This window comes from Oncorhynchus mykiss, chromosome 6 (assembly GCF_013265735.2).
Source record: "Oncorhynchus mykiss isolate Arlee chromosome 6, USDA_OmykA_1.1, whole genome shotgun sequence".
Taxonomy (NCBI): domain Eukaryota; kingdom Metazoa; phylum Chordata; class Actinopteri; order Salmoniformes; family Salmonidae; genus Oncorhynchus; species Oncorhynchus mykiss.
Genome location: NC_048570.1, coordinates 66,318,776 through 66,332,632, shown reverse-complemented (window position 1 = coordinate 66,332,632; position 13,857 = coordinate 66,318,776). Strand labels below are relative to the sequence as shown.

At 40.0% G+C, this 13,857-nt stretch overlaps 2 protein-coding genes across 18 annotated transcripts in view; one reads left to right on the top strand and one right to left on the bottom strand.

The window, feature by feature from the left end:
- Positions 1–78: 78 nt before the first annotated feature.
- Positions 79–4,902, bottom strand: dkk3a (dickkopf WNT signaling pathway inhibitor 3a). Of its 2 annotated transcripts, XM_021607322.2 has the most exons (8): positions 4,818–4,896; positions 4,325–4,622; positions 3,837–3,962; positions 3,559–3,639; positions 2,532–2,624; positions 1,598–1,742; positions 1,030–1,186; positions 79–856 (listed from the first exon to the last, which is right to left on the bottom strand). In XM_021607322.2, the coding sequence occupies exons 2-8, from the start codon at positions 4,529–4,531 to the stop codon at positions 769–771; spliced, it is 897 nt and encodes a 298-aa protein (XP_021462997.1). In that variant the 5' UTR covers positions 4,532–4,622; positions 4,818–4,896; the 3' UTR covers positions 79–768. The 2 variants fall into 2 exon arrangements, with proteins under 2 accessions (XP_021462997.1, XP_021462998.1); XM_021607323.2 differs by lacking the exon at positions 3,837–3,962 and having other exon boundaries at positions 4,818–4,902.
- A 1,172-nt stretch (positions 4,903–6,074) lies between these two features.
- The window catches only part of LOC110526379 (F-actin-monooxygenase MICAL2), a 49,397-nt gene continuing 41,614 nt past the window's right edge, over positions 6,075–13,857 (top strand). For all 16 annotated transcript variants that reach the window (XR_002473937.2, XR_005052199.1, XR_005052198.1 and 13 more), the window contains exon 1: positions 6,075–6,261. The gene's annotated coding sequence lies outside the window, so the exon portion shown is untranslated. The remainder of the gene's footprint in view (positions 6,262–13,857) is intronic.

The following is a 13,857-nucleotide window of genomic DNA, read 5'->3' as shown; positions in this document are numbered from 1 at the left end:
CCACTTTACCAATGCTGCATTTATATGTATTGAACATGGTATACATATAAGAATATTTACATCTCAAGAATAGACCGCTACATTTTCAAAGCATTTTATTTTCTTATGAGCGAAAGTTGTGCAAGCTGCATGTGTCTGGGTTATAGTTTCCATTACCAAGTTGTGAGCATGATGAGCTGACCTGTCAAAGTGCTCCATATATTCAGAAATTTCATCTGTTCTTGTTTAAAACACATTTTAAAACAAAAACCAGGACTAAGCAAGCTACTTCACATGTATACAGTGCATTGTGTTTATTCTTTCTTCGTCCCTAACTTGACTTAATTCCTTTGAGCAAAGGGCCTCAACAGTGCATCTCCAGCAAACTATCCATCCTGAGGGTAGGCACATAAGTGAGACATCAGAGAGCAGGAGAGGGTACATATTTGTTAAAACACGAACTCTTATTGCGGTATTGGAGTGTAGTCATCATACACACTACCTTTGAACAGCGTAAACGTCTAGGAATTGGGGATTTCCCAAAAATGTACATTTCATCTAATACATAATGGTGTTATGCACTACGTAATATCTAGAGCTTTGGTTAACTTCGAGCAGATAGAGAGAACTGCAATGGCTTGAATAAACAATGACAAGCTTATAGATGGAAGAATCTTACATGTAAGCCTTGTGAGACGGTGAGCAACTTCATTTTCTAGGCTGAAATCACTGGAGACCCCTCTATCTGATTGTCTACAGGCCTGAAAAGGTTGAGCTGCATGGTTACTCCTAGACAATATAGTCAATTTCTGAATAAAGTGTGTCTGTCAGGTCCTCTTCACTCGAGTTCTGTCTTTTCAGACACAGGGAGCCTCGGCTGTCAAAGAGATGAAGAAATATCCATTTGTAGCATCATACTGGGTCAACAGCATTTTGAGTGATGGCTATGACTTTTGTCTACCACGTGTTTTTGCAAAAAAAATGTAATGACTTATGCCTTAATTTCAATTGAATATAAATGTTGCAGGTTTGCAGCACATAGACTCTTACCCGAGATGTTGGCACTGGAGGTCCCCAGCACAGGGGCAGTGTTCCCTTGATCCCTGGCCCTCTATGTCCCAGGACAGCAGCTCCATAAGGTGGTTGGGGGAGCCATGACAGCGCTCACGCTCTATTGGCTTGGCCGTGCACACAGGGAACTGCAGGGCTGACCACAAGGTAAGGGGAGAGAGATGGGTAGTGACAGGTAAGTGACATTACTACAGAAACTTAAATACAGGCGTACAGTATATGGACCGTGTTTGGAGGGGAAAGAGTTATGGGCTTTCAAATGATCACTTAACTATCTGAAACTTCAATGCACCCTGCTTCACTTGACTTCGTGACCATCATATTTGGCTAATTACATTGAGAACAGAGACTTTGTGGTATTGCAATTTGAAGCCTCCCTTTTTTGGATGTCAAAGAAATCCCTGTAGTTTTTTATCTGGCTGAGTCATAGCCAAATGGAAGGAGCCCATTTCACTCACCACAGATTATGTTAATTTCATGTAGAATGACTCATGGTGTATAATTTAGCAGAGGAATTATGTTGTGTGTGTGACCTTGTGGCCTGCACCTTTATGGAAAGCACAACAGAGGTCTGGGCTGCAGTCGTTCTGGTATTGGCAGATGCTGCCAGCTTCCCCCTTAGTGGCGTTCTGGCTGCACTGGCCCCACACACACAGCTGTCCTGTACAGCACTCCTCATTCTTTTTGCAGGGCTGGAACACACACACACACAGTGACAAACTGTTAGATGACATGCATGGCATCATATAAACCCCATGGTCATGGAATTGCATGACCGGTCTCATGTAACTCTCATAAGCTCTCTAGGTGCAGCAAATTCCTGCTACTTGTGCAAGCTGAACCAATATTGGGATCTAATTAATAGTGTGCTGCTTGACATATAACTGTGTTTTTCTGTGCAGGACATTAACACAGGCCTTATCAACTAGGAATAACTATTCTCAGCATACCTTTGACTTTGAATGCAAGCTAGTATCTATAGTATTATGTGGATGGATTTCCACTCTGCCCTGCCAAAAACATTGGTCTTAAATTCAATTACATTGCTTGTGTCTGTAGAGTAGGCTCTCTCATTACCTCTCATCCTGCTCCTCTCTTTGTCCTCGGATAGAGGGGGAGAGAGGTGGAGCTCTTATTCAATCAGACACATGCTTTAATATGCAGCCAAGAGGAGAGAAGCTCTCCCCCATGAAACACTCCAGTTACACTTGTGGCAACACTGCAATGCAGTAACAATGCAGAAGCAGCTGCATCATATTGTTTAAGCAATCTGCTGCTCTGTGATTGCTGTGTGTGTGCATGTGTGCACTAAGGCACTGTTACAAAACCTGGAGATGGTCTGAAGTTGTACGTAATAGGAACTAGAAAGTAGTCAAAGCCCCCTGGGAAATATGGGTCTGCATAAATAAATTCTAGATGGGTTCAGTGTCAGGGTTTGTAAAATGTGTGTGGCACTGTTAATAACCATGAAATGGACCTACCACGTCGAGGGCTTTGCAGGTTAGACACTTGGATCGGTGGGTCTCATACCGGCAATATTTCCCCTTCTCACAATCCTCATCAATGATACACTCCTGTGAGGTAAGGGAAGAGGGGACATTCAAAACACCCTCCTTCACAGATTCACCTGCAGAGGGTCGCTATATGGTACCAAAGCCGCCCACAATCCAGAGTTTTTCACTAGAAAACAGATTGTACTGGGAAAATTGGCTAAATCAAACATGGTGGTCTTGAAGAGAAGTTCATAGGTTGTAGCCATGTACTATTGCAAACTTCTTTACAAAAGTTACTTTAAAATAACTTTAAAGTACATTTTTGAGGATGTGATACGTTGTTGCACGATGTCCTCCAATATTTTTCTGTGCCAAAAGTGACCTGAATAAAATGGGCCTGCTGTTGAAACTGGGACAATGGGCTAATTGTCCCAAAATGTTAAAGTAAACATCCAATTCCCTCTCACTTGTCTCTCTACCACATATCATAAGGAAAAGACTGGCAGGAATAGCACGCTCTGAGACTGTCAATTATTTTAACTAAATATTAAAACCTGTAACTGCAATAAAGGGCTGAGTCGTGGCTGCCATATATAATTAACGTACAGACAGGATGCAGCTCTGAAGAGAGCTTATCAACCAGCCACCATCCTGCACATGTCACTCTGCCTGGATAAGACATAGCTTTAGCCTGGCTTATAGAGAATGAGACAGCGCAGTTGAGACTGGAGAGGCATACAGAGCCTGAGTCAAGTGAAATGAGACGCCCAAACATGACAGCCGCTGTGGCCGCATGCAGAGCAGCGCAGAAAGAGGAAACACAGCCCATGACTTGATGCATTTTTCATGAATTGTGACTTGCATTAAGGATGGAATTGTTTTCATCTTATGCCCACTGTCTTTTATTAACCACAAAACACCAGTTAGAGTTGAAGTGTTCCAGTTATTGTGGACGTTTAAAAAACAATTTGTTGTAAATGATGGAGAGAAATTCCAAAGATTGTTGTTGACTCACATGATTAATATTATTTTCCTTGCCACTGGACTGGATAACCGTTCTGGTGATGTGGGTCTCTTCTGTTCTGTTGTCTGTCTCCTAAAGAAAGAGAGACACATTTCCAGTTAGGATCACTTCTGTAGGATTTCTGCAATTTTGCTTTCAGTCTTCATAACACATGTGGGATGCCAAAATAAAACTACCATACAGTATTACAATTCATAATAGCATTTCAGCATCCTAGGTTTGAATGGAATACAGTATAATAATGCATTTGCGTTTGACTACTACTGTACCTTGTGTACTGTCTCTATGGTGTGAATGGATTGGTTTTCAACCACACTCTCAGAAGTGCTATCGTTGTGATAATTTGAGGGAAGGTTATTGGGATGCAAGCTGGACTTGGCACTCTGATTGTCCATCTTAAGAGGTTTGATGCAAAAGATCAACGTTACATTGAGGTCACCACAGGTTTTTAAAATATTTTTTTTTTTACACATTGTGCATGTTAAGATTTACTTAGACTCATCTCAACCCACATGGGCAACTGTTTTTATTAGTCTAATAAAGATTTATGTCTCAAGTTAAACTTGTTGTTGCTTTAACAAAAAAGTTTCAGATCAACTAAAATTATATGATAAGAGTGTACGGCACTATTATCTGTTGCATTTTACATAACATTAAAAATCATACAAATGAAAGGGGTGCTATGGGACATAATAGGCTCATTTATTTATCAAAGCTCTGAAAATATACATCTGAATAGACCTAACCATTAACCGACCTGGTGCACCGAGTCATCCAGTTTATTATGCGTGTCCTCCATCAGTTGCTCTACCTCCTCAAACATGTCGTTTAATGTCGTGTGTCCTTGTGCCATATTATCCCCAAGGATCTGGTTGATGTCCAAATCCACGGGCCTGGCAGATTCAGGAAGGAGGATGCCATGGATAGACGTTAGGCCCAGGGTTAGAAGAGAGAAATACAACATCCTTGCTGCTGCACGAAAAGGCACCAGAATGAATTAGGTTCTTTGGACGTTGCCTCTGCGCATTGGGTGTGTGCGGTGCTGCTGCTGCACTCTGTCAGGAGAGGGAGGGGAGGGAGGGGGGGGGGGACTGTATTGCCTTATGCATGTATTTATATTTGCCTTATGCATGTATTTATTTATATTTTGAGAAATATGTAGTTTATTTTGCCCCAAGTTATACTACGACTGTAGGCTATAGCCTAGTCGATAGGTGCAAGCCAAAGTGGTACATTTTCGATGCTCTTACCTTTCATAGTGGCGCCAGAGGCGAGCCTATTCTGGGCCAGCGGCAGCAGGCTGTGGGAGGATGCGGCGAATGGAGGAGGGTCGGTGGCACACCGCAATGAGCAGACTTCCCCAGAGCCTTTGTTGACGTTAAAACATCTAATGAGACCACCGTCAGTGTTGACAACGACTCTTTATTTTGACTCTTCAATTAGAAGTTTATAATTCACTTGTTAATATGTTTCCCAATCATTATGCCTAGTTACAATGCATTACAGTTGTGATAATTAGATACACAGGAATAGAGTCTGCTGTGACTGTATGTAAACGTGGATGCATAATATGTCAATGTCGCATGTTTTCTCCCATTTACCACTAGATGGCCTCATTTGCATGGACATTATTTTCAGTAGCCTCGTCTAAACCACTGCGGAGTAGCCTAGTTTATAGGTTTATGGTTACTGCTAGACGTTTGCGTTAAACGCCCACCCACTACCACGAGCAACCACCTGACTAAGTAACCATCTTATGTAACCATACCAAACATAAACATATTATGCTAATTTGAGTGTCCTGGATTTAGCCTTACTATGTTAAGTCGAGTCTGAGACCAGGCTGTTTAGAGAGGTCACTCCTTGGTATGAGGGCCTTGTGATGACATTGGGGCAGAGAGGTGTCACGGTGATGATCTGACCATGTCATCGCCATCATCTGAACATGTCATTTTATGTAATGGAAGAAACAGTCAATACTTTGAAAGCAGTCCAATTTTACTCACTTCGTTATTGATTCCCAAATGTAGCCTATTAGAGGATACATACATTTTGCATAATTTGATGCATGTTCTTTGTTTTGTTTGTTTGTTCTTGAAACATACTGGACACTACACTGAACCGCTGGATATGATATTTTTGCTAGAGCCTGTGCACGTGCCTCAATCATTTGCTGAGTGCATCTTGCGCCTCAAAATGTATTACAATGATATGCATCATGATTTAGGCTATATGCTGATATTACATTTGGTTAATTTATTTGTTGCTTAATTAGCAAAAGACCAATTAAACTGAAATCCATCTTTATTCTCCATAAAAAATAATCAGAGTATACTACAATCTATGCTGTATTTTTTTTGCACTGTGGCTACATCTACAGTATTTGCGTGTAAAGTTGTAATGACGCCTTTCATCATTTAAATTTCGAGCACAGTGTATCAGAAGTTACCATTGGGTCTTGTAATCTCCAGCACCGCCCTCGTGCAATAGACGGGAGGTACTATAGTGAGACAGTAATTTAGCCCAGTAGTAGTTCAGAGTGAGTGACTGGAAGAGACGTACCGACACATATAGCCAGCGCAAATTCTATTAGAAACATTTTCTCTGACCGGTCATTGAGGTTTTGAATATCCCTCTTCAATCAACTGCCAAGACTGGACCAGTTGATTTATTTTTTCTAATCTGTAAACTAAAGTAAGTCACACTTCCAATTACGCATGTTTCACAAATCAGTGACCGCTGGGCAGATGTCTAGGCAATTGAGCAACATGACAGTTAAGTCTGAACACTGTGACATAGTTCATTCAAGTTTGTAAAATCGAATCTTATCTGAGGAATTGATTTTGTTTCTCTACTGTGGGATTTGTACATGTTTTTTTTGCCTTAGTATTCAAATAAATACATTCTGATAGGATTAGATACAGATTCCTGTACATACAGTAAGAGCCTGTGTGTCTGAACTGGACAATAAAGCATCTGGTTTGTCTCCATACTCTGATAAAATAGCTCTGTGTGTTCAACCATTATAATAATGATGAATGTGTCTCCATAATCCATAATCCAGGTTTAAAAGCCTTTATGCTTGATGTGTCTGGCTGAGTTTTACAATGTTATAGGCTACTACCATGGCATGGTATTTTCTTTAAAGTTACATTGAGTTACATTAAGAGCGAGGCAGTAAATTACTAACACTGTACTATTAGTTTGAGTAGTGTGATTTGTCACCAGAGATAAGTGACTATTGAAGACCAAAGGATCATTTGAGTATCCAGGCTGGAACTTTTCTCCCATATATGAGAGAGGTTGTGAGAAATGTTCCAGCCTGAATACTCAGAGATAATCGTTTAGTCTTCAATCATCACTTGTCTCAGGTGAGACTATGTTTATGCCAAATTAGAATTGGTCACAATTTTGGATTCATTTGTCAATTGAAATCAAGCTTTTATTTATTTATTTATTTATTTATATAGTGACACAATGTGCTTCACAGGAAAAAACATAAATAAAAAATTATGAAAATAAATACCTAAATATTTACTACACAACAAACATAATAGGATAAAAAACAAAAGAATAACAATACAAACTGAAAGACTAAAAAAGCACCCTAAGGAGAAGCTAAGCTAAAAAGGTGTGTATTAAGATCTCTTTTAAATATGTTCGGTTTCGGCCCCCCTCAGGTTCTCTGGCAGGCTATGCCTTTACGCTTGATGTACAGTTGAAGTCGGAAGTTTACATACACTTAGGTTGGAGTCATTAAAACTCGTTTTTCAACCACTCCACAAATTTATTTTGAACAAATTATAGTTTTGGCAAGTCGGTTAGGACATCTACTTTGTGCATTACACAAGTCATTTTTTACAACAGTTGTCTGTGCTTTTAAACAACTTGGAAAATTCCAGAAAATTATGTAATGGCTTTAGAAGCTATCCACAGTAAAACGAGTCCTATATCGACATATCTTGAAAGGCCGCTCAGTAAGGAAGAAGCCACTGCTCTAAAACCGCCATAAATAAGCCAGACTATGGTTTGCTGCACATGGGGTCAAATGGTACTTTTTGGAGAAATGTCCTCTGGTCTGATGAAACAAAAATAGAACTGTTTGGCCATAATGACCATCATTATGTTTGGAGGAAAAGGGGGAGGCTTGCAAGCCGAAGAACACCATCCCAACCGTGAAGCACGGGGGTGGCAGCATCATGTTGTGGCGGTGCTTTGACTGCAGCAGGGAATGGTGCACTTTACAAAATAGATGGCATCATGAGGGAGGAAAATTCTGTGGATATATTGAAGCATCTCAAGACAAGACAGTTAAAGCTGGGTCGCAAATGGGTCTTCCAAATGGACAATGACCCCAAGCATACTTCCCAAGTTGTGGCAAAATGGCTTCAGGACAACAAAATATTGGAGTGGTCTTCACAAATCCCTGCCCTCAGTCCCATAGAACATTTGTGGGCAGAACTGAAAAAGCGTTTGCGAGCAAGGAGGCCTACAAACCTGACTCAGTTACACCAGCTCTGTCAGGAGGAATGGGCCAAAATTCACCCAATTTATTGTGGGAAGCTTGTGGAAGGCTACCCGAAAGGTTTGACCCAAGTAAAACAATTTCAAGGCAATGTTACCAAATACTAATTGAGTGTATGTAAACTTCTGACCCACTGGGAATGTGATGAAATAAATAATATCTGAAATAAATCATTCTCTCTACTATTATTCTGACATTTTAAGTTCTTAAAATAAAGTGGTGATCCTAACTGACCTAAGACAGGGATTTTTTTACTAGGATTAAATGTCAGGAATTGTGAAAAACTGAGTTTAAATGTATTTGGCTAAGGTGTATGTAAACTTCCGACTTCAACTGTATCTGGCTGAGTTTTACAGTGGTATAGGCTTCTACCATGGCATGGTATTTTCTTTACATTGAGTTACATTAAGAGAAAGACAATGATTAAGCAGTCATTCATTGAACGTTCATCACCCTTTTATCTCAGGAAAACTATATTATTATTATTATTTGATTGTTTTCTTAATCATAGTATACTGTTAAGGCTTTATTATATTGTATTCATATCAACAGGTATTACTGTCTGCACAAGCCAGTGAGCATTTTCTCCCCCTGCAGCTCTTAGTGGTGAAATACAGAGTTACACAAAGGCCCTGTTTCTGTCAGATGAATTCATGTTCCCCTTTCAGAAGAATTATGGGACGTTCTAAGCTTACTCACTAACGAGTTTGATTTTGAGTTTGAACTTGTGACTTTAAATAATAAATACTGTACAGCAGGCTTTGTCCCAGGCGAGGCACATTAGCTACAGCATACAAGGTCAGATGATCACAGATCAGTTTCAGAGACATCTGTAAGGTATTTAGATACGCTATATATAATCTGTTATAAGCACACATTTTGGATGACTGAAATCTGAATGGAATTGTCCATTTTCTTTTGGGTACTCTTGAAAGTGTACCTACAGTATGTGGTGGTATCTGTCTGATTTATGTTTATCTCAAAGTCACACTAGAAAATAGGCCACTGTGAGTACCTGGCAATGAGAGAGCAGCTGTGACTCAGTAAGGACATTTTGAGAAGGCAGCGGCAATCTAACAGTCATGTAATTTTCCGCCCCCTCTTGAATGAGCAATAATTTCCTGTGCATCCTGTACCGGTTGAAAACATGGCACGCTCTTCCTCACCGTGCTGTAAGACTTAAAGTCCTGCTTTATTACTCTGTGATTCACTACCTTACTGATAGAGTATGTGTCAACATCTCAATAGACGACATGTCTACGTGTCTGAATCTGTCTCAGGCATTGGTTGTCCATGTGTGATTTAAATACTCTGTTCTCCCTGGATTTGAAAAACATTGCACGCTCAAACAGAAAACACACATTTTTTTCTCCTGTCTTGTTGGAATTTCCTTAGGAATGTTCAATCTTGATAGTATTTCTTGTGCTTAACTGAAGTTAAGGAACAGTAAAAATAATATTGTTCACTAAGATTTATACACTTGCTGTTAGCCATGGGAGTATACTCTTAGAAAAATGTGTTCTTTGGAGTGCTGTATAGAGCTTTTAGGTGTTCCATGTATGAAGCAAGCGATAGAACCCTTTTTGGTTTGATATGGAACCTTTTTCCAATACTACAGAACATAGACAAATGTGATTTCTTCAGAGCAAATGTTTTTGTGCAGTGTATACAAGACATTAACAAATCAAAAGTTTATCTGTAGCGGTCCTCTTCTGTCATTTTTCTTCTCTTGTTTTTATCAGCATACCTATGCTATCTGGAATAACAATACATCATCAGGTTTGACTTGCTCTCCCCAAAAGCAGATTTCTAGAAAGATCACAAGGTTTTATATCGGGAGTGAATGTAGAGATGTAAAGATGCTGAAGGTTTATGGTCTCTCTCTAGACGTCACAGTTGGTCTAATTGAGGGGGTGGGTGGGTAAAGATCAAATCCACGCTGATTTATTACGTTTTAATATGTCTACATGAAAGTTCCCAAATGTTGTTAAAACTCAAGAGTTAGTGTGTTGCCAAAATATCTGAATTTGCCCCCTTAAGGGAGTTTCCCGAACTCAGCACGAATCTGCTGTTCTTGTAATTTTGTCAAAATTTACTAAGTTTGTAATTAGTGGTTGTGCCGAGGCTTCAGGGGCAGACTAGGACAAAATTCAGCCCTGGCATTTTAGCCACACCAGCCCCCATCCACATAATAATTCACATTTCCCGTTGCTGCAGGATACTTTCCCTGCTGTAGCAAACTGGCTCAAATTAAGATCATACATTTGTGTGTCTCTATTTTCTTCCTACCTCCACTGTACTCACCTCTGAGCTGTCTCTGCTAAGCCTCCTTTCCCACAGCACTGGTAACAGAAGACCAGGGGACCCCACTGCCTGTGCTGGGCCCAGCAATATCCTAGTTGTGAATGAATAAGCACATGTATTAGATAAAAAATAACAAAAATTACTGAATAAATGCTTAATAATAAATGCTTAATTGGCCATTAATACCTTATAAAATCCTCAGAGTGCCTGACTGTCATACATGTCCTCCCCTATCTTAAGGGTTAATTTATATTACATACTGTGCCTTTGGAAAGTATTCAGACCCCTTGACTTTTTCCACATTTTGTTACGTTACTGCTTGATTCTAAAATGTATTAAATAGTTTCCCCCGTCATCAATCTACACACAATACCCCATAATGACAAAGCAAAAACAGGTTTTTAGACTTTTTTGCTAATTTATTAAAAATTAAAATGGAAATATCACATTTACATAAGTATTCAGACCCTTTACTCTGTACTTTGTTGAAGCACCTTTGGCAGCGATTACAGCATCAAGTTTTCTTGGGTATGACGCTACAAGCTTGGCACACCTGTATTTGGGGAGTTTCTCTCATTCTTCTCTGCAGATCCTCTCAAGCTCTGTCAGGTTGGATGGGGAGCATCGCTACGCAGCTATTTTCAGGTCTCTTCAGAGATGTTAGATCTCGTTCAAGTCCAGGCTCTAGCTGGGCCACTCAAGGATATTCAGAGGCGTGTCCTGAAGCCACTCCTGCGTTGTCTTGGCTGTATGCTTAGGGTTGTTGTCCTGTTGGAAGGTGAACCTTTGTCCCAGTCTGAGGTCCTGAGTGCTCTGGAGCAGGTTTTCATCAAGGATCTCTGTACTTTGCTCCGTTCATCTTTTCCTCGATCCTGAATAGTCTTGCCACTCTACCATAAAGGCTTGAATGGTGGAGTGCTGCAGAGGTGGTTGTCCTTCTGGAAGGTTCTTCCATCTCCACAGAGGAACTATAGAGCTCTATAGAGCTCTGGCAGAGTGACCATTGGGTTCTTGGTCACTCTGGCCAAGGCCTTTCTCCCCCGAATGCTTAGTTTGGCTGGGTGGCCAGCTCTAGGAGGAGTCTTGGTGGTTCCAGATGTCTTCCATTTAAGAATTATGGAGACCAATGTGTTCTTTCCAAATCATGTCCAATCAATTCAATTTAGCACAGATACTCCAATCAAGTTGTAAAAGCATCTCAAAGATGATCAATGGAAACAGGATGCACCTGAGCTCAATTTTGAGTCTCATAGCAAAGGGTCTGAATACTTTTGTAAATATGGTATTTCTGTTTTTTAAATTTTTTTATTATACATTTGCAATATTATTTAAAAACCTTTTTTCACTTTGAAATTATGGGGTATTGTGTGTAGATTGCGGTGGAAAATAGTTTAAAAATCTATTTTAGTATAAGGCTGTAACGTAACAAAATGTAGAAAAAGTCAAGGGGTCTGAATACTTCCTGAAGGCACCATTAACCATTAACCATTAACCAACACAGAAAGACCTCCCCAGCAGGTGTTAATACTATAGCTTTTTAAACAATTCATGAAGCTTGGAGCGCAAACCCCTGGTTGTATCTCAACTTTCCAAGCAGAAGTTGTAGTTACTGTATATTTTAGTTGGAAATGGTCTGATATTGTGATAGCCACATATTAAAATTGCTTTCTGAAATGTTGTTCTGGGAGTACAACTACTTGTTAATGGAAGCCAAAGCGGTTGTTTACTGTAGTTCAACAGAAGTCCTTAAGTTTTTATTATGAAATCTATACAGACAAAACTGTTGCAAATACCATCATGTGGTCACATACAACAAGACCAATATAACCAGAGGACAAAGCGGTCCATTCATTCCATCCACTGCAGGATTTTCTCACCATTTGCTGTTGTTATTTCAACAATGGTGTGAATGCAGATGTTGTCTTGTACCACACCTTGCAGGGCAAAGGGAACAACATTATCCCCCAGCAGAATAATAATACACCCTTTGCATAAACAAATGACCCTGCCCCAAACTAATTAAAGCACCTGTATACTATGCTGAGCCCCTCCCAGCCATCTCCCAGCACCCATAAACATTACATCACAAAAACACACTGATAACGGACTGCAGAATGGGCCCAGAGTCATGAGCACGCCATTGGATTGGCACTGTGGGCACTGTATATATTATAGAGGAGCCACAATATTAAGAAACTGTCAGTACATCTCTACAGCCTTTTGGCGAACAAAATAGGCTTTCCAGCCTCCAGTGGCGATGCCTATGTAATGTAATCCGACACCAGAGTCACTGTTACCAGTGATGCCAACTTAGCAATTTTATTGCTAGATTTAGCAACTTTTCAGACTACCCTGGAAACTTTTATTTCAAACAGCACCTAGCAACAAATTTAGCTACTTTTAAAAATGTATTTGGAACTTTTAGCAACTTTTGAAGTGACTCAAATGCTAAAATGCACAAATTTTCCCTCTAAATGACACAAAAATGATTTTCTCTGTCACACTCAGTCACAACACACGTGCCTGGCTGCAAAAGTGCATTGTGAGTGATGTCAGCAGCGGGCACTTAGCTCGTGCACGGGCAGCAGCAGGCCAGCAGCAATTTCAGTAAATTGCAAATCATTGTTGGCTGACTGCCGCCGCAGTAGTACGTGTTCGGCGAGCCAAACCCAATGAATATAGTTGGTCCCGAATGTTTGATCTTGAACAGAACTTACAACATCAATCAACATGTCTCAATCAAAATTGTACAGCCAGAAGTACAGAAAAGAGTGGGAGTCTGTACCTGAACAAATGTCAAATCATATTTTTTGCAGAGATGGCCAGTCAATTTGAGTAACGTTATTGTGTATTCTACATAATGACACAGATTTACGTTATCAAGCAATGACATCACAATGTCAGTTAGCAACTTTTAGCAACAAATCAACCTGCCTCTAGCAACTTACCCTGAAAATTAGTTGGCAACACTGCTCGTTACTCCATCTCATAAACTTATACCCACTCGCTGACTGAACAGACTGAGATTCAGAAACATTGAAAAAAACATTTAAATACAGTCTTTTAATTGACCTTTAACAGAGGATTATTTAGCAATTATTACACATTAATTCAGTGTTTCATTGTAATACATTATAACTTTAATAAAAAGCAGTAGCGCTGTATTTAATGTCTTTTAGAACTCAGCAGAACCAGAATGTTTAGAAAATAAGTTTGTAAATTTCACACATTTAGCAGCGTAGGCCTCGAGGCACCACCTTTTAACAATCCATGATCTGGGCTGACTGATGACAGAGAGTCAGAGCGGGTGTTTTTACTGAGGCATGTTTGAGTTTGAATGTGACAATTTTTGTGACCTCAGCTCAGCCAATCAGAAAACCGGGCCGTCCCAAATGCTCCAGTATATTATTGACAATAGAGAAATTGCACAAAAATCTTTCAAACCAAATCTTGACAGGCAC